Source organism: Gasterosteus aculeatus, chromosome 1 (assembly GCF_964276395.1).
Source record: "Gasterosteus aculeatus chromosome 1, fGasAcu3.hap1.1, whole genome shotgun sequence".
Classification (NCBI taxonomy): Eukaryota; Metazoa; Chordata; class Actinopteri; order Perciformes; family Gasterosteidae; genus Gasterosteus; species Gasterosteus aculeatus.
This window is the reverse complement of record NC_135688.1, coordinates 10,076,058-10,099,742: the sequence shown is the minus strand read 5'-3', so window position 1 is coordinate 10,099,742 and position 23,685 is coordinate 10,076,058. Positions and strand designations below refer to the sequence as shown.

The following is a 23,685-nucleotide window of genomic DNA, read 5'->3' as shown; positions in this document are numbered from 1 at the left end:
GATGAGCAACCTCGTCTCCAGATGAGCCGAGGCTGTGGCTGTGACTTCTATCGGCCTGCGAGTGTGGACGTGCATTAGAGGGGTTTTTGAGATGCATGAGGTTCGACCTGGACTCGCAGCCGTGGCGGCTGTTGGTGGTTTCTGAGGCTCGGGGTCCGGGGGGGGGCGGTAGATGGTGTTTGTCAGTGAGGGCGCGTCTCCTGCCTCTGGGCGCCCTGCCCTTTAGACGCGCCAGGCCTCGGGAGCCTCCTGCATGTCAAACAGTATACTGTGCAGTCAGATGCAGCCACGGAGGAGAGACACGGGGAGCGGAGGGGAGGGGAGGAGACGCAAAGTAAGGACCTGAGGGCGTAGAAGGGGGATCTGAGTGAGAGAGCAGAGGGAGGGAGGAGAGGGGCTCCAGGGGAGGAGGAAGGAAGGGTGCTGGTCACACTGCAGCAGCCATCCAGACACACCCTGCATGTGAAACACGACTGCATTGGAACGCCCCGGGAATCGGCTACAGGGAGGTGGGAGGAGGAGAGGAGGAGAGGAAGAGAGGGTGACTCCGAGGTGAGTCTCAACAGCAGGACCGCGTGTCGATGGCCGTAAGATATCGCGGACCTTCGCCCTAACCCAGTCGGTGATAGTTATCACAGACAAAGCCGCCTCATCACCAACGCACACACACACACACACACACACACACACAACCACGTGCTGCTCAGCTCCCTTCATAGATTCACATGCTCGTAGATGAGCAGCTTATTCTCCTCATAAAATACAGGTCTTTATTTGTGTTGACAAATTACTGCAAATGAATTTATGGCTATTTTATTTGACCAAATATGTGCACATTCTGTCCAGACTTATTCACGGCTGCTCTTCTTAACTCCCGTTCTTTGTATCTGTTTTACTGCTTGGTTGACGGTGAGACAATCACAAGGTTTCCATTCCAACGGGACAGCGCGGTCCGGCACCTGAGCAAACTGAATCAATGTTTGTTCATTCTAATAATTCAGCTTCTTTTGATCATCTTTGATGTTTCTCAGCTCAGGGACCGGATGGTTTGGAGGCATATGGCTCATCTTCAGTAGAGGCTCAAGAACATTTCTGCTGCGCGGAACGTTTCCAAGAGCAGAGTGACATCCATGTTGAGGATTGAAACAAACCAGGACGGTGAAACCGAGCAATCAGGGGCGAAGGCACTTGGTAAGAGAGGCGAAGATGATCTTGATGACCTGTAGGAGCTCTAGAGATCCTGGGTGGAGAAGGGAGAAACTTCCAGAAGGACAACTATGAGTGCAGCGCTCTAAAGGGTCTAGGCTTGATGGCAAAGTGGCTAGATGGAAGTCTCACTTCAAGGTGAAAGCACCAAAGGCAGACTTTGGGAAACAGATTCTCTGGTCCGATCTGACCAGAGAATCCTGTCCAGAAGAAACCAAGCTCTGCTCAACCATCCATCCAGTCGTCACCCGGTCCTTCAGGCTGAAGGTTCCATCGTGTCCAGAGGCGGTCCAACCAGCCTGAACTTGAACCCGATTGGACATCTCTGGAGAGAAAAGGTCTCGTCTCCATCAAAGCGGACAGAGATCGAGAGGCTCTGCAGAGACAAAAGCCCCCAAATCCAGGTATGCAAAGCTCGAGGCGGTTTTCCCTGTCAGGGGCACTTCAACTGAGTTTAGGGTCTGAACACAAGTTCACAACACTGAAATTCTTAAATCTAAAATCCTTTTTTCTTGAGAATATATGAGAATATGAAAATAGAATTTTAGAATAAAACAAGTGAAGCCTCCTGAATAGTTTATTAATGTCGTTTTTGCACCCAAATCTAAACGCCTCTTCATTTACAATGAACACATTCCGCTATAAATGGAAACTTTTTTTTATACAATGAGAGGTCAAGACATCAACGATTACAAGTAGCAACCAGGAATACTACAATGATGTACGTGTCAGCTGGGTTTCATTCCACTAAACACAGTTATTCAGGAAAATGCACGATCTAATTAAAACTTTAAATAATCAGGGTCAGGTCATAATTCAGGTCGGTTGTGAATATTCCCTGACTAATTTGAAATGACAAAAAACAACAGGCCATTTAAATAACTCCCAACTCTTTTGGCTCCATCACACTTTTAAATGAAGCGTCCTCATGCAGCGCCGGAGGTACAATCGTACAGAAGTACATTTAGAAAAGCTAATATGAGACTTGTTCAGCATGTGAGGATTATTTGTCGAGCAGACGCTCGTCTCTTCACCTTCAGATCTACCTGGCGAATGTCGGCCATGTGGGGAAACCCGGGTAGATTTAAACGTGAAAGCAAATTACAGACACTCCGAAGTTTCGACCCTGTGTCAGCATAGATTTCTTCTCGCGTTATTGTTATTGTACATAAGAGGTATAAAATTGAACCCAATTCCCTCACACAAATTCAACATAATAGATTCAGACACGTTCTTTACATCCAATAAAACAGCAATCATAGGAAACACCAGATAGTGTGAAAGTCACTCAAAAACTGAAGTGATGTGTGGTTACATTTAGGTAACTGTACATAAAGCCACAGCAAAAGCTGCGAAAACTATTTTTCCTTTACAAAATCGATTAATGAACAACTGACAAAAGAGCCGTTACCCATAATAAAGAATAAAAAAAAATTAACAATTAACAGGATAATCTGTTATAAAATAATAATGTCCATTGTAAGTCCTCATTGATATAACAACATACCTGAAACGTGCATATAGTGTGAACATTCTCACAGCATATCACAACAATGTATTTCATTGTATAAAAACTTCAAGTAGTCAGAGTAGATTAAGTCGAACAGGACAAACAGTTGGCTGAGCGATAATCGCATTGAAAACTAAACTTCTATGAACAGACGTACGACGTTCTCACAGCCTCTGCACTGCTCCTGCAACGCCAGCAACAAATCAATACCTCCCTCAGGCGCACTGACAACGCAAGTGAACAAGTGTTGAATATATCTGATTATATCCCCAGAAGGGAACGTAGTCCAACTACCAAAATGTCATCATTTTCTGAGCAGTTTTCCAACAAGGCCTTAAAGTCTTCATTGACCTTAACGATAACATCAACATAACAGTGAACAATGCGTCTTTATCGAGTCACGCAGCACACACACACACACACACACACACACAATCACACATAGGGAGCCCTGAATCAAAGAGACACACACACACACACACACACACACACACACACACACAGTTTGCAGCTCAGGTGTCTACTTCTTGGGCCCCTTGCTGTCACTGTCCTCCCTGCCGTGATGTCCGCCGCCGTGGGAGCCACGGTAACCCCGGTGGTCGCGCCTCTCCCGGCACTCCCGGCACTCCCCCTCGCCGTCGTCCTCCTCCTCATCCCCCCCCTCGTCCCCCCCGTCGTCGTGGATGATCTCCACCTCCAGGCGGCCGATGTAGAGGGACACGGCGCACAGCCAGAAGAGGGCGACGCTGCCCACCACGGCGCTCTGGAGCAGCAGCGCCGGCACCGACAGCAGCATCATTCGACGAAAGGCAAAGAGGCTGCCGACGTACGAGGCCCCGCCGAAGGACACGCACACGCCGCCCAGGATGAAGAAGGCTGAGGAGAGGAGAGGGGAATGATTGCAGCGATCCAATTTGCTTTCTCACCGGTAATTAAATCTCGGGCAGGGGAAGGTGCCGTCGAGTTTTAGTCGGAAAAATGACTGAAATGGGATGAAAAGATCTACAAGGACTGAAATACATGTCGCGTTTTTAGACTCATGACTACATTTAGTAGCTGGCAAATAAAAATGTTCCACACATTACTGTGTCTCAAATTCAATGACTATTAAATGTTGTAAACAATCTTTGCTCAGGAAAATGACGCCGGTTACGAGTATCAAGGATACAAGCGCTTTATTAACTAATTTTACCAATTGCAGAGATTCTTGTGAAATCCTTGATTTGCAGAATACAAAAATAAAATCCATCCGGTTCTTTGGGAAACTGATTTTTAGCAGGGAAAAAGGCTGATGTATGTTGGTTATATCAAATGTGTATTATAAGACTTGTATTGTTTTTCTTAAATCCACTATCCTTGAATAATTAAGCAGTGACCCACTGTAACAAATCTGGCGCACTCGTAGCCAACTTGCAGCTCTGCCGTACATGAAGAGGGGAGTCGCAGCACGTACCATATCCCGCTTCGCGTCCCACTTCGCTCTGGACAAATGCGATGACTCCAATCCCGGTGGCCAGCAGACCGTTCCTGAACCACGAGAGGAATCCTGGGAGAAAAGTCAAAGCCAGAAATAAACAGCAAACCACATTACGGCCGGACCCGACGTGCCTGCAGAGCGCCGGATAAGACCAGGCAATTAATCCCCCGAGCTGCCTCGGTTCACCAAAACCTGCTGGTGAGGTATTCTGAGACGTGTAAGCTCTGTCCTAATTCATAATTAAGTGCATTCTGTAATGAGGCAGTTATGTGTGTTCACACCGGAAAAAGCAACGTAGGCTAAGTACACTCAAAGATACACACACAAAGGTCTAATACTGTATTTAGTGGATGTATTCTATTCCTCGATGAACTGCAAAGAGGAAAAAGAAGAACAGCCGCAACACATTGAATTAAATTACAGATGTCGATGTGAGTGACAGCTTGTGGATGATCTTGGGAGAAAAAGTAGGAAACGTTCAGAAAAACCACAATGAGTTTCGAGGTTGCAGTTTGATGTCCCAGAGAGAGAGAGAGAGAACATATCGCATCGTCTCCAGTCATAGTAAACTGAAGTTTATTTTTACTACGGGCCCAGTATAGGGTACATTTGATTGATTGAAAAGCAGTCCTGCACACTTATGCATCTGCATCCTCTAAAAGGCTGAAAGACATGTATTCCCTTACCTATTGGTGTTGGCCTGGTTTGCATTCTGCATCTACGTGCAGGAATGTCTGTGCAGCGTTTGTGCTGATTATGTATTTAATACTTACACCTTGAGATGATCATTTTGTCTTTTGTAAAAGCACAGAGTTTGATTTTAAGTGCTCTTTTAGACTTGGACCTACTCAACTAGAGAGGATATACATCTTTAAAGCTTTAACCTTTACGCAGTTCCTTTGTCACTCTTGTGACAGCGAAATGATGCGTTTACGTGATCACGTCCATGTACGAGGTTCAAGGTTTAAACCGGACAGCTGGACTTTAGTCAGGTTACCTGTCTCGTGGGACTTTCTCAGCATCTGCGGGGGGGAAATGGGAGAAAAACAACTAATGAAGAACAACAACCTCTAATTTAAATCATCGTTGCCTCGCGGCTGCATCAACGCAACGTTATTAACGATCGCTGCGACGCACAACCGGAAATGAGACTGAGACATTTTCGCAAATTCAAAGAAAAGAATCCGTGAACCGAGTCCACGTGCTCCTACCAAAGCGTCCGCCTTGTCGAGGTCCGACAGCTGGTGCTGCTCCGGCCCGCGGACCCTCCCCCACGGATCCGTCTCCCCGAACCGCAGCCGACCCGAGCCGTGCAGCCTCCTCAGCGGGGCCGCGGGGCGACGCGCCGGCCTCAGCGTGCGGGCGAACCGGCACACGGCCGGCGGCAACTGCCTCCTCATGAACAAGCTCAAGAAGGCCATGGCGGTACGGACCAACGAAACGAAAGTTTAGAAGAAGAGACGAGACAACAATAATAAAATAAAAAAACACGCGCTGTGACCTTTCACACCGTTTGGTCAACGACGAGGACCCGGAAGAGTCTCCTCGTTACGCACGACGCCGCGAAGAGGCGCGCAGGAAAAGTTCAGCGCCACCGTGCGACTGACCCCTAAACCGACACATTGGAACCAGGACGCACGTTTAGTCGAGTTAGTATTGAGCCACAGCTGATTTATCTCTTCATGTATTTGCCTTGTTGGTTACGCCTTTTGTCGACATTTTCCCTTCGATTGTACCGACTAGTGTGCGATTGCGTAAGTGCGCCACACGAGGGCGCCACAGTCCATGACATCGACTTAAATCCAGATTTATTCTTTCATTTTATTGCGATTCCCAAGCACGACAGAACCGTGGAAGCAAATTTCTGTCACTGTGATAATACATATATATATATATATATATATATATATATATATATATATATATATATATATATATATATATATATATATATATATATATATATATATATATATATTTTGTGTTCCATACAGACAGACAGGGAAAAAATACAATCTTTCAACTAAGAAATGTACTCAGAGAAAACACAGATGCGAAAGATGATTTGCATGCAAAGGAGTAGAAATTCTAATAAAAATATATCTTAAATACAATTCTACTTTTAAAAAGGTCTTGTTATAAAGTGGACCCATGGAGGGAACCTTTTCTTAAATACCTTAAGAGGAACGAGAAGGGGAGAGTTGGGTGTTTGTTTGATATTGAATATGATGTTTAACCATCCACACACACATACACACACACTCATGCAGCTATTATCCTCAATTTTATGGAAATCACATAAAATAAGACACATAGTGATATAAATATATAACAATGGTTTCCTCGCCGGATAACGTGAGTGTGTATGTGTGGGAGGGAAAGTCCTGTGGTCCTCGGTGAGGAGGACAGCCTCTTCCTGAGGGTCTTTTGTCTTTTTCGGCCCACTGGGGCCCAGGAAGGCCGGACCTGTCAATACCTGATTGTTCAGTCTAAGGAGCGTCGAGGGCGTCCAGCGGGGTCCCCGATGGGAGTTTATGTGTGTGTGTGTGTGTGTGTGTGTGTGTTGACAGTGGGGTCTTTTACAAACGGCCAAATCTTTGATGTAATGTGCAGCTGACCCTTTGGTCACTCTCACGCTACTGTCCCAAACACAACCAAACACAATGGGGGACTGATGTTTGTATACACTCATGCACACACACACACACACACACACACAGTTGCACGTTCTTACACTTACAGATACGTTGTCCAGCGTTATGACACATTTTCCATACACGGGGTAGTGTATTCCCCTAAAAGGACACTTTACCTTCAATATTGCTCCTCACATTCTTATATATTTATAGTTTATATATATAGTTTGATCATTATATTATTAAATACAAAAGTAGTGTTATTCCTGATGTATATACTGTATATGCAAATATTGAAACAATTGGTGATATGACAGTCATTGTATTGTGTATATATTCTAAAGAAAAACAAATGGAAATATAGTAAAAATGTGTCCATCCCTCTTACATATAAACCATATATATTGATACAAATTTCAACATCTATCAATGGATGTTTCGATGTGCAATAACAATTCATTACCTTTTCTAGAAGTTTTTTTGTTGAAAAATGTTTCTCATCGTTATATAAAAGGGCCGAATATAAATGGTACGGCCACCAAAGGTATCTGATTGTTTTGTATCATTTGGGGGTGATACGATGACTGTACTACTGGGTGCGGTCCAGACTTACCAGGATGCTGCACAGAACAAACTTTATTTCCTGGTAATGTCACGGTTGTGTTTGTGGTGGTTGTGCGTGTGCAGCCTGCATGTGTCCTTTCAAACAGCACGCTGTCGGGACACAATGTTCACAGTGTGTCACCAATGAAACAGGAACCAGTGTGATGGTAACAACGGTGACATCGTTTGTCTCAACCCAACTTAGTATACTCCGTGGTTGTATTGCTCAACTGAATTTAAATGAGCACCAAACAACGTGGTTGATTGAAAAAGAAAAAATGATTCAAGAAATAGGACCTTGAATAGGTAGATTGGGTAAAGTACGGTAACGCACAATGTAATGTATGTGGATTTATATGGATTGTGCTGATGCTAGTGATGGATGTTTATAAAATCTGCTCTTAGAGTCACTTGTGATGCTGAAATAAAGTGTGTGGTGGGCAGAATGCTGGGGGTATTTTATTTCCTGCAGACAGCGAATGCATCTCTTGGTCTGTGAGGAAGACTCACGTCGCCGTTGTCCCTCAACTTCTCCCCCTTCACCCCTTCACTGTTTCACTCTCTTCTTTCCCCCTTTGCTCTCATTTCCTCAACAAATCCCCCTTCTGTTTATTGCTCAGAACAACCGGGCTTTGTCATCACGATGCTTTTTACATATATTTGATGTCTTTAAAAGGATGTGATATAATTTTGGATTGAACCATTTTGTCGAGCTTTGATACCTCAGATTTTCTTCCTCCTCGTTTTGCAAACCTGCCCTTTATTCAACCCCATTTTTGAACCTATACGTTTACGGTTCGCTTACGCACACGTCATAGTAAAACTCCCCCCTGAACCAAACTCAACCCCCGTAAAGAACGCGACCCACACAACCCCCGCAGATGTTGGCTTTTTAGAAACTCAAAAAGCGCCGTAACAGACAAAGCAAGCGAGGCTCCTTGTGGGCCCCAACCTTCTATCCTCTCTCCTTGAGACGTGTGGCGTCGACCGGAAAGAGGAAAGAGAGAGAGAGGGAGGGAGAGATAGAGAGAGGGCTGGGGAGGAGGAGGAGGAGGAGGAGCTGTGTGTACGTGCAGCGCTGCACTGGTGTGTCACCCAGTCTGGGGGATTGCAGCCAGCTGCGTTGGGGGCACTGACCTTGGCAAAGAGCACTCTGTTTTTCAACCTCCGGGACAAACAAGTGTTGAATTTAAATGTTAACTGGGCAGCAAATAAAGGATTTACTGACATTAATTAGAGGGCAGATGCCACTGCTGAACTACGAAGTCAACTGCATACAAAAGTACAGATTTGGATAAAACATAAAAGAGGTAATTATGTTTCAGGAACGCTCTGGTCTTCTGTTCTATTCTAAATGTCATCTGACATGTTGTGCATTGTAAGTTATTTTGAGGGAAAACACGATAAAGTATCAACAGGATACAGGAAGGGAAGCTGTCAGGTTTATTTAATGCTGCAGGTGCATTAATGTGTGTCACGCTTGTTTTTTCCTTTAATTATGGGACATATTTGGTTTTGATCTCCTCGTATTGAGGCAACTTATTCTTTCTGACCAAATCTCTTATGTCCGTTACATTGTTGGATCACAGGCTAGTAGTTTGCACATGCGTGTGCTTGTATGTCTGATGAAGTCATGCTAACTTCCATTCCATATCCTGTGGGTTGTTAAAGCACGACAGGAACTTTCTTTATTCTATAGTCAAAGCCGAATACTAAATCGTCATTCATCTCTCATTGCTATGAAAACAATGGCGTCATTCCTGCAGTAAGATCTGACTGCACGCATCCCTGAGCAGACGCACAACCTGCAGGGATTGCGTTGTTACTTGGGAAACTTTACACTTTTTGTAAGCTGTATGACTTGAGAAATAACTGAGAAAACTTGATTTTATTTCCAGTAAACTACCCTTCCTCATTTATTCACACGTCACTACTATCGCAGTAAACTTCCTCCTCACATTTAGCTTTTTTCTTCATTGTCGACCAATTGCACATTACCAATAAATGGCGATGTGGTTTCCTGTTGTAATTTTGTTAACTGTTCTGATTTCTTTTGCCTTCCAACGGACCAAACGCCATTAAATATAAAAGTCTCTATTGTTTGGTAGTTTGTTTTGTTGTATTTTTTATTTCCTGTGTGACTTTGAAGTAAGGGCCGGAAATTTAAAATGTAACACGTCAACAAATGAGTTCAATGACTCAGCCGGCAGGCGGTCCGACACAATCGAACCTCAACGCATTGAAGCCCATCTTCTCTTTAGCTTTACAGCACTTTATGTCTTTTATCCTCCTCCAAATGAAGGAACAGTATCACACGTTTTTAACACGTTTTGGCTTTTAAAACAGAACGATGGCTCTGTTACAGTTCAGTAAATATGAAGCAATTTTCCAGAAGACAATTAGCTTCAGAAGGATCACGTCTTGTCTCTCCACCGTTTTGTTTATTTAGTCTCTTTAACACGTTTCCCAAAATGTCAAAGAATTCATTGGAGTTCCTTGGATGAGGTGCATATGTTGGGAGAAGTTTAAATATTGTTTTGTCTAAGCCGATATTTACCCTAGACGTCAAAGTCTTAGCCGAATCACCGGAGACACATTGTGTGCCGGGTCAACTTATAGTCAAGTTGATTTGTGCGTCAGTGTGCAGATGATCACACAGGAACTCTTGGTGTATAGTTTTATGTTCTGAGGGCACTTCACAGACAGACAAACAACGGTCCAATTTGCTGTTTGAAGACAACTTAAGGATCATGTCCAGATCCCGCTGTTTTAGTCTGCGTGTTATCGTTTGTATACATTACCTTCACTATATAATCTGGGGACTTGATGCATGACTTTGCATGTGTGTCAATTCTGTCTCCTACTAGCAAGTATTTAAATAAATGTCCCACTTCATGATTTTTCAACTGCTGTCGAGTATGATTTTTCCAACACTACATCAAGTGAATATGAGCATGTAAGGCACATTGTCTTTGTTGATGAGGCCCGTGAATGCCACGTGGTCTCTGAAGCCTCATTGCAGGCGACTGCTCGCGCTGAAGATGATCTCAATCTGCATTTTGGGCCTCCGTCGTGGCTGGTTGTGACGGCGCCGCGCTAAAAGCACCAGCTGGATTCTCTGTATCTGTAATCCGTCAGGGTGCGAGCTAAATCCACCAGCATAGACCCAGGCCTGGCTTTATAAAAGCACATTGCCTGATTTCACCAAGCACAAACGAACAGGTGGACAGTCATGTCAATCACAGGCAAAGCCTGGAGTTCAGCGCCGAGGTCAAAAGACTCCCACGCGGATCGTCGTGGGTTCATTCAGTCCGTCAAACTCCTTCAGCCCTAAGGTGGATATAAATGATACAAGTCGCTGTCCTCTGACAAAAACATCTTATATAGAACTGGGCCAATGTGCCCGTCTATACACTCAGTAGTCAAAAGTATGGAAACATTTTGTCATTCAGTTTAATGAGAATAAATAAATATATTCGATTATGTAGTGTACATAAGAAAAAAAACATCGACGTACCATCGACATTTCATACAGAGAGAGAGAGAGAGAGAGAGAGAGAGAGAGAGAGAGAGAGAAGGCGTGCAATGTGGGAGGAAGAGGAAGAGAGAGAGAGAGAGAGAGGGAGGGAGAGGGGAAGGGAGGTGACGGGCAGGAACCGGCGCCACCCGCCAGTACAACACAGAGAAAGGCCTGCTTTTTCGGGGGGTGGTGGTGGTGGTGAGGCACCTCAAACCAACACCCCAGGGCTTTTCTAATTTCTAAGGGAACAGAAACGCCGATGGGATTCGAACCCGCGAGACAACCCCGGAAGGAAGCAGCGCGCGCACCCTCCGACGGTCACGTACGCTTCGCGGCGGATTCGCGCTGGTGAGCTGCGGACTGATACGACAGCACAGCTGTTTGCTATTGACTTTAATGAGCAATATTGATCGCAAGGAGGCAAAGTTTGGTAATCGATAGGTGACTCCTGAGATCGGTGTTCAAACAGGTGTTTCATTAGGCGATATGAGATAGAAACGCCGTATTTAATTATTTACAACTAAGGTCTAATTTCTATGTAAATGAATTTAACAGTGAAATTGTTTTTTTTTTGTGCTTAGTCCGCTGCTTTCCTTGATTAAACAGCTGCGATAAATGACCAAAGCCCTGAACAGACAAGCACTTAATTTAGTTTTTATTTCATTTTCATTGGGCCTGCAGCCTATTAATGTGACACCGTGTGTATGTTATTAACTGTGACGAGGGGGGTGCACTGTGCTATTAATAGGCCTAAAGTGTGTCCTTTTACTCTCCACAGCCATCCAGCGCTGCATCAAACCATGTTTGTTTACGACGGACACGAACAAAAAACCCGACTCGAGACTCCCGGTGAAACACACGCGAGAGGACTCGGACGTGAAACTTCACAGCGCCGCTGACAAAGCTTCTCTCCATCACAGAAAGCACTGGCTCAGCTAGAAGAAGGAGGAGGGGAAAAAATGAAGCGAGGACGTGAGCTACGTGCGCATCCTGCAGATGACGAGGTGAAATGGAGAGCTCGGGACACGCGGACCTTTTAAACCCGAGCTCCTCCCGCGGCTGCGTGGGACTTTCAGCGTCTCTGCAGAGAGGGACGGTCGGACAGAAGCAGCAGCAGCAGCAGCTCGTCCTCGGAGCCGCGGGGACTCGCCTCCCCGCCGCGCGTCCTGTGGACATGGGGCTCCACGGCTTCCGCGCGCCGCCGGCCGGCAGTCCGACGGCCGCGGAGCTGCTCGCCGGTTTGGCCTCGCAGACCGACTCGCCCGCGGTCGCCACCCCGACGAAGCGGCTGAAAACCGGCGTGCCCGTCTACGCCGGCGGCGTGGTGTCTCCCTCCGCCACCGTGGAAGGGAGCCACGCGAACGTCACGGCTCACACGCCGAGCGGCTACCCGCCGCGCGTGAAGGAGGTGGCCCCCGCGTACCCGCTGACCAGCAGGGCCTGTCTGGTGGAGAACGGGGACCGGGCGCCCCACGAGAAGTGCCCCCCGCCGGTGAGGAGGATCAACGGTGACCTGAAAGCCCGGCAGGCGCAACAGCAGAAACGGAGAGGTGGGGAGAACTGGGACGTGGGGCCGGGGACTGTCAATGGCTTCACGTCAGGCTCCTTGGGTTCGGGAGGTGCCGTGGACCCGGCCCTCGCTTTGGGAGACTTTGACTTCAAACGGAGACGGCTGGCAGATGGGGTCGTTGCTCACAGATCTCCAGAGGCCTCCAGAGTGGCCCAAGCTGCCACGGACCGCAGCGGTCACGAGCACCGCGTCCCTCCCCAACCTTCCTTCGAACATAAAGTGGTCCCCCCGGGCCCACCGGCTGCACCCGGCCAGACGTCCCCCATCCAGGCTAACCGCGCCCCGACCCCGGCGGGGGCGGGCAGGTCGGCCGATCACATCGCCCAGCAGTACATCGTCCCCTGCATGAAATACTACGGCATCTGCGTGAAGGACGACTTCCTGGGCCCTCAGCTGGGCGGCAGGGTGCTGGAGGAGGTGGAGGCCCTGAACCGCGGCGGGAAATTCCGTGGCGGGCAGCTGGTGAGCCAGAAGAGCATTCCCTCCGGGAACATCCGGGGCGACCAGATCGCCTGGGTGGAGGGACGAGAGCCCGGGTGCGAGACCATCGCGGCGCTGATGGCTTACATTGACGAGTCAGTGATGTACAGCGCCGCCAATGGACAGCTGGGCGACTGTATCATCAATGGACGCACCAAGGTGAGAACAGGAACAGGGTGGGGTCGGGGGCGAGGAAGGCCGTGTTTTCCATCTTCAATCCAGAGAAAACAGAAGTTACAAAACACGCCAGTCAGTCTGTTGACGTCATTCAATTTGCAGCAAAATGGTTAGTTGTTTCACGTTTTTTTTCCGCTTTTATCTCTGCTTCTCTGATGCCGACATGCAGGCAGGCAAACACACACACACATACACACCGCACAATGGGGGAGAGGGGCGGAGGGTCGGGTAGGACGTCAGGATGAGCCCCGCTGTGCTTCACGTGCACACGTGAGCTTGATACCGGGGGCTGCGGGCCGAGCCTTCCCCCTAAACTGGCCGTGGGCCTGAGGTTTAGATGCCGTCCCTGTCTTCATACCCGGATAAAGAAAAGAAAAAAAGCCTCTCCGTATCTTTTCTGCCATCGGCACATCTCTGCCTTTGAAGCTGTGACGCTAAAGCTGTAGGAGCTTTTGTGTGTTTGTTTATTTACTCTATGTGATATCTCATGCCACGTGAGCTGTATGTTTTCCTAACCCGTGACCACCATGCATGCCCCAGCGTCTCCTCTCCATTTATATATTTTTCGAATGCCCTGCACACGCATGCAGCTGCAAACCAGATACGGTCTTGCGGACAAAACCGCGGCGGATTTTCTTCGTATTATTCTGAGCTCACATAACTTGCAGTTTGTCCCTTTCTCCGTCCTGCACACGGCCACGGACATTGTTTGCAGGACAGTGGAACCTCTGAACTTACTGTAGTGACGCAGGCCTGGGTCAACATAACACCAGCAATGTCAGCGAGCCTCTCTGGAACACGACTCTCCACCCTGAATCTATCTGCTAAGAAAAAGACAACTGTGGGGAAACTCCTTGAATGCTGTTGCATGCAAGTTGACAACCCTAGGCCCTTTTCTGCAGTTGTTGCGTAATCAATTATAAACACGACTGTTGAGTAAATGTTTTTACTTACATAATTCACATTTAATGACTAAATGAACACAGATGTGAACGGTTGTCCTTTGGCACGATAGTTTAACCAATCCACACAGCATCTTTCCGTCAGTGCAGGCCTGTTTGAGGTCATGTTTAAACAGATCCATGAACCGGTCTCATTTAGAGCACCTTAGAGTGCAAATTACTTTGAACTTCTGTATTCAGCTCATTTGGTTGTTGCTACCCATCATACTGGAACGGAAGCCGGTGTGGTCTCTTTCAAATTGAACAGGAATTAAGAACAAGAGCAGCTGACTCTTTGCCAAATGTGTGTTCACGCCTGCCACGTTGTTTCCACTGCACTATATCTATCTATGTTTATATATGTGTGTCTATACCTTCAAGGCGCTTATCAACATGTTCCGTGTGTTAATCTAGTGCCAAATGGCGACTCTTCCATTGATCTTTAGCCTCAGGGTGGTAAAAAATAAACTGATGAGCGAAAATGGAAGCAATTGATGAATAAAAGGGGATGATCAGGGAGGAGTACATCCTCATGGAAGGTCACTGCCTCTTCTTTTCCTTCAATTCTATTCTCTCCTTTTATTCTGACCTCCTTTTCCCCATTTCCTGTCTTTCACGCCCTCTCTCCTTCATTTTATCAACCCCCTTGCTCGCCACTTAGACCAAATATTTCTCGGCGGTTACCTTGGTAACAGGCCCATACAGAGGGGCGCTCTGCATTGTGTATGAAAGAGGTACAGAGAGACGAACAGGGATTGGCAATGCCCAAAATAATACTGCAACAGCAGTGGAAATGATCTCTGGACCGCAGCTGTGAGACGTACAGAAGGATGCATTAAGATGTTAACAATGGAATAGATTTTCAATTAAAACGGTAAAGGTGGAAATGTATTGTATTGTGTGGAAGCGACTGCGCAGGAAACGAGACACGAAGGGGAGGGAATAGACTGGAAATGAGAAGTGGGGAGGGGGGGCGAGGAGTGGGCGTTGAGCGAGAAGGAACGGCCGATGCAGCAGAACATCGACATAATGAGAGTCTGCTGCAGCAGCTCGTCCTCAGACGGCCCGCTCAGAGCGCGGCAGGCAGGAGCCGGGAGTCCTGAACTTTTACACACAATGCGGCAACGGAGCTTTGAAAGAACGATGGAACACACATGATGAGTAGAGACGTTCACGTTGTCCTTTTGGTATTGGTCTAATATGAGTTTAGATAAATTAAGACGTATCCAAGACTTTTGGATCCAAGGTTACTATAACATCAGAAGTCACGAGCAACATACACTGTAGAAGTGACTAAGAGGCGACTAGCTGAATAGTGAGCCAGGAAGTCACCCACATTTATATAAAAACAAATCAACAACCAGTGTTGATGGTGATCATAGTGTACCTCAGCCCCGCCCACCCAACACACATGTTCTTCCTCTCTTCCACCTTGACAGGTCACACCTGAAACCCCCTGTCCCTCCCTCACCATCATCCGAGTCAGCCTGTTCTGCCCTGGCGTTCACGGTGTCTACCCGGTGCGGGAGGACATCAGGCCATTAGTGATCCTAACCCTCAGAGCGCTGAGGAGGAGGCGAAAGGAACGGCGAGGGCAGAGATGAGAGATAGGATCGAGACGTGCCGTGTCCCGCTGCGTGACTGAATCTGTGTGGACATTGTGTCTGTTTTATGTGTGTAATGTGTTTACGCTGAAGGCTAAAGCTGACGAGGCATATTTCATGTTAATTGTAATTAATGAAAGTTGCCATTTTGGTAAAGTCAGGTTGTTAACCAAACGTTAACTGTTTTGGGTTTCCTCAAGTACACCAAAATAAAGGCCCCGGGCGCCAAAACCGTCGGCCCGCTGCGGTCAGACACGAGTTTCAAACAGCCCATGCCTTGACTGGGCAATGCCACTGGGTCTTACTCAATGTCATGAGTTACGGGCACATGTGAGCCAAAGGTCCTGAGTAACGGTTCTGACTGCGAGCTTCCGTCAGTAATGAGAGCTGACAATGGCGGCCTAACCGAGTTCACGGCTGTGAATGAGGAGGTGAACACCACAAGAGGAGGAGGGGGAGGACTGACTGATGCCTCCATCTACACAGACGGGAACAAGCGTGTTTGTCTTTGAAATCTGTGGTTGAGATTCTCTGACTGTATCACAAGAGCTTAAAGGACGGCGTCGAGTTGGATCGATACTTGTTACTCGTGAACGATAGTGTCCCTGAACAGCTCAAGTGATGCAGCGACTCCTGATATTGTGACTTGTGCTTCCCGGGCAGAGCGTTATATGTCCGGACAGCGACTGTATCTTCTTCAGTAGACTGAGGGGAGCCTATTAACCGGCACGCTGCCCACTATCCTCTCCTGGTGTCTCCGCACAGGCCGATGTCAGTCAGTGAACCACGTGTTCCTCCTCCGTCTCACCACAGCAGCTCAGGACACACGGCTCAGAACCGTCCTCCCCGGCGGTGCTGTTTTGAGTCCCGCGTGGTCCCGTAGTGGCTGCGGTCCGGAATGCGCGTGGACCGAAGAGCTCTCGCGCTGGTCTCGGTCACCTCGGGCTCTCCAGAGAGAGCAGAGAGCAGAGCCCTCCCGCTCCACGGCCTCCCGACACAAACTCCCGCTCTGGGCAGCGCGTGCGCTTTTCACAAATGACATTCTGGGATATCGTGCAAAACACGCAAAAGAGCACAGCCGGTAAACCGTTTAGCATGGAGCAGTGCGAGAGCCGTGTGGAGGGGGGTTGGGGGGGGGAGACGCTGAAAGGAGGAGTGTGCAGGGTGGGGACGCAACTTAAAACGCTCTCTCGCGTGCGAAGCGTGAGGGAGAACAATGGTGGCCATGCCGGCTCCGTGACGAGGACTCGCTCCGTGTGTGGATGTAAACGGCGTCTCCTAAGGAAACAAAAACACAAAGCAAGGGTGCCGCACAACGGCCCTTTAATTTACTGCCATCTCAACCAGATGGACGGTGGGCAGGCAGCTAACGACTCCTTTCCGTCTGTTTCAGGCCATGGTTGCTTGTTACCCGGGCAACGGAGCGGGTTACGTCCGACATGTTGACAACCCAAACGGGGACGGACGCTGCATCACGTGCATCTACTATCTCAACCAGGACTGGGACGTCAAGGTGCATCATCTACATTAAGATTGATAGTACTTAAATTCTGAAAAACGTTGATTTAAAACTATGGTAAAAAGACCAGTACACGTTATAGGGAATGAGTACCATCAAAAAACCACTTGTATGATGAAATGTCTTAACTTCTTTGTGACCGTGTGTTTGTAGAAACAAGGAGGGCTGCTGCAGATCTACCCTGAAGGTAAAAATGTGGTGGCCAACATCGAACCTCTGTTTGACCGGCTGCTGATCTTCTGGTCGGACCGCAGGAACCCACATGAGGTCAAGCCAGCCTTCGCCACTCGGTCAGTGACTCCTAAGCACACAGCCAACTGTATGACACTTTATGCTGCAAATACATACACGTCATACACACCGTCTTTAGTTAGAATGGAATTGAAATTGAAATGAGTTCAAATGATTCATCATATAACAAGTTTGTATTGATTTATTACACAAGCCCAGCAGGTTAAATAGCGGAAGAGAAACACTGATCGAGCTTTAGCGTGGAGTCCTGCCTCTGCTTTCTTCTTCTATCGGCGATGTTTATTTTTATAACAATTATAACAATTATAAATCAGTTAAAAACTACATTTTATTGAATCAACAAAATTGGCCCAATACACTGAACCTTTCACTTGCACATGTGCTGGTATTCGCATCATCGGACCGGGTCGCTGTGTCTGTGACACATTTTACTCTGGGATTATCTCCTCGTCTCCATCTGACAGCTGGGGGGCAAGGTGGGACCGGAGGCAGGAAGTGCGTGTTTCCTGTGGGGGGGTCAGTGGGAGGGACAGAGGGAGAGGAAGGTTCGATAGCAGGACTCGTGCTGGAGAGGCCCCCGACATGAGACAGGAATAAACAACACAGCTGCAGGAGTGGAGGATTAACTCTCCGCTGCCCGGGATCCCTCCTTTAGTCGGACTTAAAACATGTTATCGTCATCCGCTGTGTCTAGCTGGAATTTGCCTATTTTTGCCTGTTTTATTAAAAAGAAAAAAAACCTTTGTTTTGACTTCAATTCCAGGGATTCCTTTTCTATCACAACCATTTCATAGAGCAGTGGTTCTCAACTGCTCTGGCTCCGGGACCCACCATCACCCCTTTAATGACAAGCCGCGACCCAAATCGAGGAACATTCTCAACGTCTCAAATTTATTTAATGAAAATCTGGTGCAGTTTGAACCTGAGATAGTATGGAGACAGAATACGTATGCCAACACAAAAACAAGTTTAATGAAAAAAACAGCCAGCTGGTAGCGGTGCTAGAGAGGGAACTATTCCCCTTTACAGTCAATTAGCTAAAAAACCCAAAGTGTAGCTTAGGAACACGAGGTATTACAACATACATAACAATTAAGAATCTTCAGCCATTTCAACAACAAAAAAGTCGAAAAAAGACACAAATGACCTAACTTTAACAGATCAATGACAAACACTATGTCTTGAGGAGCAGCTTTTGCACAAATTCAAAATAAATTAGATAAACCTGGCACACGCTGCTGAAAACATGGACGGATGAGCCGGCAAAAAAAACGACACTCCGCTGCATTAAAAAAGTCCCTTCAAAATATAATCACAGGATGAATATTTCTTTTTTAATTCAAATTTTTATTTTCTCAGGCCCATTAAAAACGGGTCCTGGGTCGCGACCCACCAGTTGAGAATCACTGTCATGGACCCTTGATGGCAGCAAGCACAGTAAAAGTTTGACGGGGAGACAACCGCTCTTGTCCCAGTGTTGATAACATCTCTGTGCTCTTCTGTGTACAGCTACGCCATCACGGTTTGGTACTTTGATGCCAAAGAGAGAGCAGAAGCTAAAGAGAAGTACAGATTGGGTAAGCTGCTTCACATCACCTCTGGTCTTATTCCACATCCCGGCCCGTGTGACTAACATGCGCTTTCTCTGTCGCTCGTGCAGCTGCCGGACAGAAAGGTGTTCAAGTGCCCGTCTCGCAGAACAGCAGGAAGTGAGTTAATGAGCTGATCACTGGAGAGCACTCTGACAGTAAACGTGCCTTTCCCCGAACTGCTAATGAACATCGCCATCAACAAAAAGAGAGACCGTCATGGCCGCAGGTCTGTGGTGTCCAGCGCAGGATCCCCTCCACGGACTCTGGTGTTTCACCGCCGTGGGGGCAGAGACGTTGCGGATAGAGAGCACAATGGACTGGATTGTGTGACGAACGCAAAATAAGAACTTTCTGACTTTTATGAATGAAAAAAAACAAACAAGCAGACTCCCTCATTTTATTCTGCTGCAGTTTTGCCTGTTTGGTTGCAATTGATGATGTGGAGTTTTGAGAAGGCTTTTTTTTTCTTCTTTGCACTCTGGTGTAGTTGAATTTGTCAGTTCAACTACAAGGATCATAAATTATGACTCGGTAGACAAACAATGGGGGGGGGGGCGTGCGAGGAGTTGAAAGCACCGGCCCCCGTCCTTCTTTTTTTTCCCTGCTTCCTGTGATGTTGTCCCCGTTGTCAGTGCCAGAGACGGAAATATTACAAACCCTGCTATTTGGAAGGCGTGCTGACCCTACTATGGGCGGAAGGAATGCTTTGTTTTCTTATTTTATTGAAGCACTTAAAGAATTGACTCATTCAATTTCAATGTTTTCTCACAGATTTTGTTAAAATGGCTAAACATGATGACGAAAGTGCTCATCGTAAAAAAAAAATGGAGCAGAATCTGGGGAAAAGATTTGAGGGGGGGAGACGGCTCAGTTGTCAGTGAGGGCAGTAATCGTGAAGCTCTGCAACTATATGAGATTTACCAGCCGTTCGGGATGTCACAATACCAGATGTTTATGCCATTGAATTTTTACTGTTCTCAATCATTTTATTATTATTGTACTTCAATATTACCTTTTGCATCCAGCTTTAAGCACTTAGTCCAAACATTACAGGGTCGCACTTCCAAACTCTACACTCAAGTTAAACTCAACATCGCACACTAAGTAAAGTTCAAGGAACTATTTCTGGACTTTATTACAACATCAAGCGGCGACAAAAAAAAACGTTTTGCAGCGGCCTCGAAATGCTCGCGCAGAAGCGTTGAGGAATCCGCCGTGGACGCTGCTTTATTTTTAGCTGCAATGTTTGAAGACCACTCAAAGGTTTTTCTACGTAACGGATAACTGCAGTACGCTGTGTGTGTGACACGGCTCACACTCACAGGAGCAAGCTTTCCAGGGATAAGGGTCAAAACAGGGTGTGATGAAAGTGTGTGTGTGTGTGTGTGTGTGTGTGTGTGTGTGTGTGTGTGTGTGTGTGTGTGTGTGTGTGTGTGTGTGTGTGCGTGTGTGCGCGCGCGCGCGCGCGCGTGTGCTCGCTCATTAGCCTGTGTGCACATCCGGCTTGACTCTTATCTGTTCTTCACATGATGGAAACAGCATCTATCAGCAGTCTGGACACTGTCAGACAAACCTGCCCAGACAAAAGACCATCTACGGAATAAAACACGGACATACGCGTCTACTTAGCTGAACTCCAGGGTCAAACGATTGCCTTCTCAGGTGTGGGATGGATTTTTATGTAAAAATTAACATGTATGTGTATATTTCCGCTGTCTTAAAGAGAGCGGCAGGTTATTGTCTCACTGTATTCTACATTGGTTAACTAGCACTTTATTGTTTGAACTGCCGTGCGTGAATGAAGGTAACGCCTTTTGTGCTGTGGATTATTATTGGTCATTCAAACGCAATAGAAACTAAAACAATGAGATCAAATGGAGTTTGTTTCCCTAGTTCATTTTGGAGTATTAAATTAAAACCTGTTTGTTTTCGCGCACAAATGATTTGCTATTGACTTACTGGGAATACGATAGTAGCCGGACCTTTTACTTGTGAACACGATGTTTCTCAACACCTTCAGTGGATTTCTTTAAACTCTACAGGAATGTCAACTTGCTATCGACGTAAACCGATTAGGGTTTGGTGGTCCTCGTGAACTCACAAAACACACAATGGGCCATATCACACGTATGCAATTGTGACAATTGAACATATCTAATGATGATAAATGATGTGCTGACATTTTGGACGGACATGGACGGGAACTGGAACAGGAAAGGTTGGCGGAGGCAAACGTGAAGGGGAGTTAATTATAGTTACAACTGAATTCATCAGTCTGTCATTTGCTGCACTGGGGATCAAAATCACAGGCTCTATAGAATATGGACATAGTCTACATGATGATGGACTCTGTTGTATCCCAGGATGTCTTCAGCTCGCATTGGTGGGGCCGGAGGGGCCCTCAGTTTAACGGGTTGATGCCTACACTCTTACAATCTTGATTTACAATACGTAAAGGATGTTGTATTTTGTACAGCCTTTGCCCTCCAGTCTGTTGCTAGAAGGGCAAAGCTGATGTAGTGTACACAATACTTTAGCATAAAGCTCAACGCACACAACGGTTACACAAACCTGAAATGCCACGTGAACCTCTGACAGAGCTGTGAAATAAGGAAACTTCAGTCACATAATGTGTTAAGCCTGAAACAATCAACGTCAGCCAGTTAACCAGATGAGTCAAAAGGAGATTTATTAACAAAAATGTAATAATTGATCGGGTGTTGCTGTATGTTACAAAGTAGCTACCAATGTTGATGTTTAGGTTGACACTTTGGACTGTGGGGAACAGCGATGGGACATTGCACGATCCTATATTACACCTGTGTGTTACTCCGACCTTCTCAGTTATGACAGACGACGGTGCAACAACATTGTTACAAATAATAAATGGTCCCTCGAAACACTGAAGATGTTTTTCATTACGCATACTGCACAATGTACACACTGATACACAATAATCAGTGTTGTAAAATCCCTCACTGGAAAATAAACCAGTACCACACTTTCTCTCTTAACACGTAGACGTGTGTGTGTGTGTGTGTGTGTGTGTGTGTGTGTGTGTGTGTTCATTAACAAATCACCAGTCGGGGACATATCTACCCCAGAAGACTGGTGTGCTTCCGTTGATAACAGGTTGTTGTTCCTACACACCGTGGATATTTGTGTAAGTTGCTTTAACTACTTTTAAATACAGTATCATCCCCATTTTAAATGGTTCTGATGTTGGTATTAATACAAAAAGCAATCGCTGTTTTCTCTCGATACTTTGCTTTGAGAATATATATCGGATGCATTTTATTACTTTATTTTCGTAGAACAAAAGGGGCCAAACTTATTACAGCGGCTCTTAGACCTCAAGACTTGCATTGTCTTCTTTGTCTTTCATACTTCCACTGCTTTTAGTCTACATGGCAAATGTTCTGCCGTGGTCTTTCTCCCCCTCGTGGGCGGTTTCATTCAATGCAGTTTAGGTGTAATTCTTCCTGCAGAGCACCGTGATAACCACCAGATGTCCCTCCATGGCACAACATGTCCTCATGTGTCTTTCTGAATGGCAGTCTTTGTGGACTCACTGCGTGTGTAGCCGAATCTCTGCCTCCATTATATCTGGAATGTGTGGATTGTGATAGAACATCTACACACACACACACAGCAGTTAGTGGTTAGCAGACGCAGTTAAAAGCATGTGAACTTGCATAATGGAATCACAGCCTGTACTTGCTTGGTAACATATTACTCTACAGCGTGTCTCATTGTTTTACTTTCCAGCCACTCTTTGTTGGGCTTCACCGGGATCTTAGATTGCATTTTCACCCTTAAGTTATAATGATGCAATCCTTCCAAATTGTTACTCTTACTATAAATAGTTATCGTGGTGTAGAAATAGCTCATAGATAAGCATGGCTATTAAGGCTTCTACCATTGTGCCATTTATTATACGTTAAGAATAATAGATCTCTCAGAAATCAAGCCTTATTGTATTCTTATTTATTCATACTTATTTACCTCTGTCTCACGGCGGATTTGTTGGTGTAATGTTTAACAGGAAACAGGCCACTTCTGATGGCATGCATATAATTAAGATAATGAAGAGGTTATTTTAATGAGGGACGGTTTCATACCTAGTTTCAATGGATCATTTGAGCAGGACGGCAATAGGCAGAAGTGCACTTTGATCAGAAACACATTTTAAATATGCACCAAACAAGTTATTTGACTTTTATTTAAAGCTGAGGCCAGATAGTGTTAAGGTTTTTCTGTCCAGCTCATAATCCTGAATGTATTTCCGTGCATTTGAGCGTGATTAATTCGGAAGGACAAGTTGGTAATCTTGTCTTTATTAAGGAAAAGGTAACCATGTCTGAACGTCAAAGCAAAAACAGCAGGGCAGCTGTTTGCAAATGACCTTCTGTATTTGAACATGTGAGTTCCAGGCAGACATTGATTCATGTCTGGTGCAGTAAATGCTTTTGTTTGGCCACCCTCCTCTGATCTTAAAATTCAATTGCAGGCGGATTGACATGAGATGCTGCGAGAGAGTTGTGCTGCTTTTATATCAGGTAAAAAAGTTATCACTTCCTAACCTAAAAACACATCAA

General features: G+C 46.2%; 2 protein-coding genes and 1 long non-coding RNA gene across 7 annotated transcripts; 2 read left to right on the top strand and 1 right to left on the bottom strand.

Annotated features, from left to right (window-relative positions):
* Positions 1-298: 298 nt before the first annotated feature.
* Positions 299-2,236, top strand: LOC120824999 (uncharacterized). The gene is made up of 2 exons (XR_005713066.2): positions 299-552; positions 1,032-2,236. It is a non-coding gene; the product is annotated as an uncharacterized LOC120824999 (long non-coding RNA).
* On the bottom strand, positions 1,770-6,045 carry tmem160 (transmembrane protein 160). The gene is made up of 4 exons (XM_040186240.2): positions 5,405-6,045; positions 5,191-5,215; positions 4,170-4,262; positions 1,770-3,592 (listed from the first exon to the last, which is right to left on the bottom strand). The coding sequence occupies exons 1-4, from the start codon at positions 5,612-5,614 to the stop codon at positions 3,237-3,239; spliced, it is 684 nt and encodes a 227-aa protein (XP_040042174.2). The 5' UTR covers positions 5,615-6,045; the 3' UTR covers positions 1,770-3,236.
* A 2,484-nt stretch (positions 6,046-8,529) lies between these two features.
* On the top strand, positions 8,530-21,994 carry egln2 (egl-9 family hypoxia-inducible factor 2). 5 transcript variants are annotated; one of them, XM_040179171.2, is made up of 6 exons: positions 8,530-8,742; positions 11,731-13,161; positions 17,118-17,237; positions 17,397-17,533; positions 19,005-19,072; positions 19,156-21,994. In XM_040179171.2, the coding sequence occupies exons 2-6, from the start codon at positions 11,962-11,964 to the stop codon at positions 19,206-19,208; spliced, it is 1,578 nt and encodes a 525-aa protein (XP_040035105.2). In that variant the 5' UTR covers positions 8,530-8,742; positions 11,731-11,961; the 3' UTR covers positions 19,209-21,994. The 5 variants fall into 5 exon arrangements, 2 of the variants coding, with proteins under 2 accessions (XP_040035105.2, XP_040035087.2); XM_040179153.2 differs by lacking the exon at positions 8,530-8,742 and adding an exon at positions 10,965-11,300; XR_013467973.1 differs by lacking the exon at positions 8,530-8,742 and adding an exon at positions 10,966-11,300 and having other exon boundaries at positions 11,731-13,288.
* Positions 21,995-23,685: the final 1,691 nt, after the last annotated feature.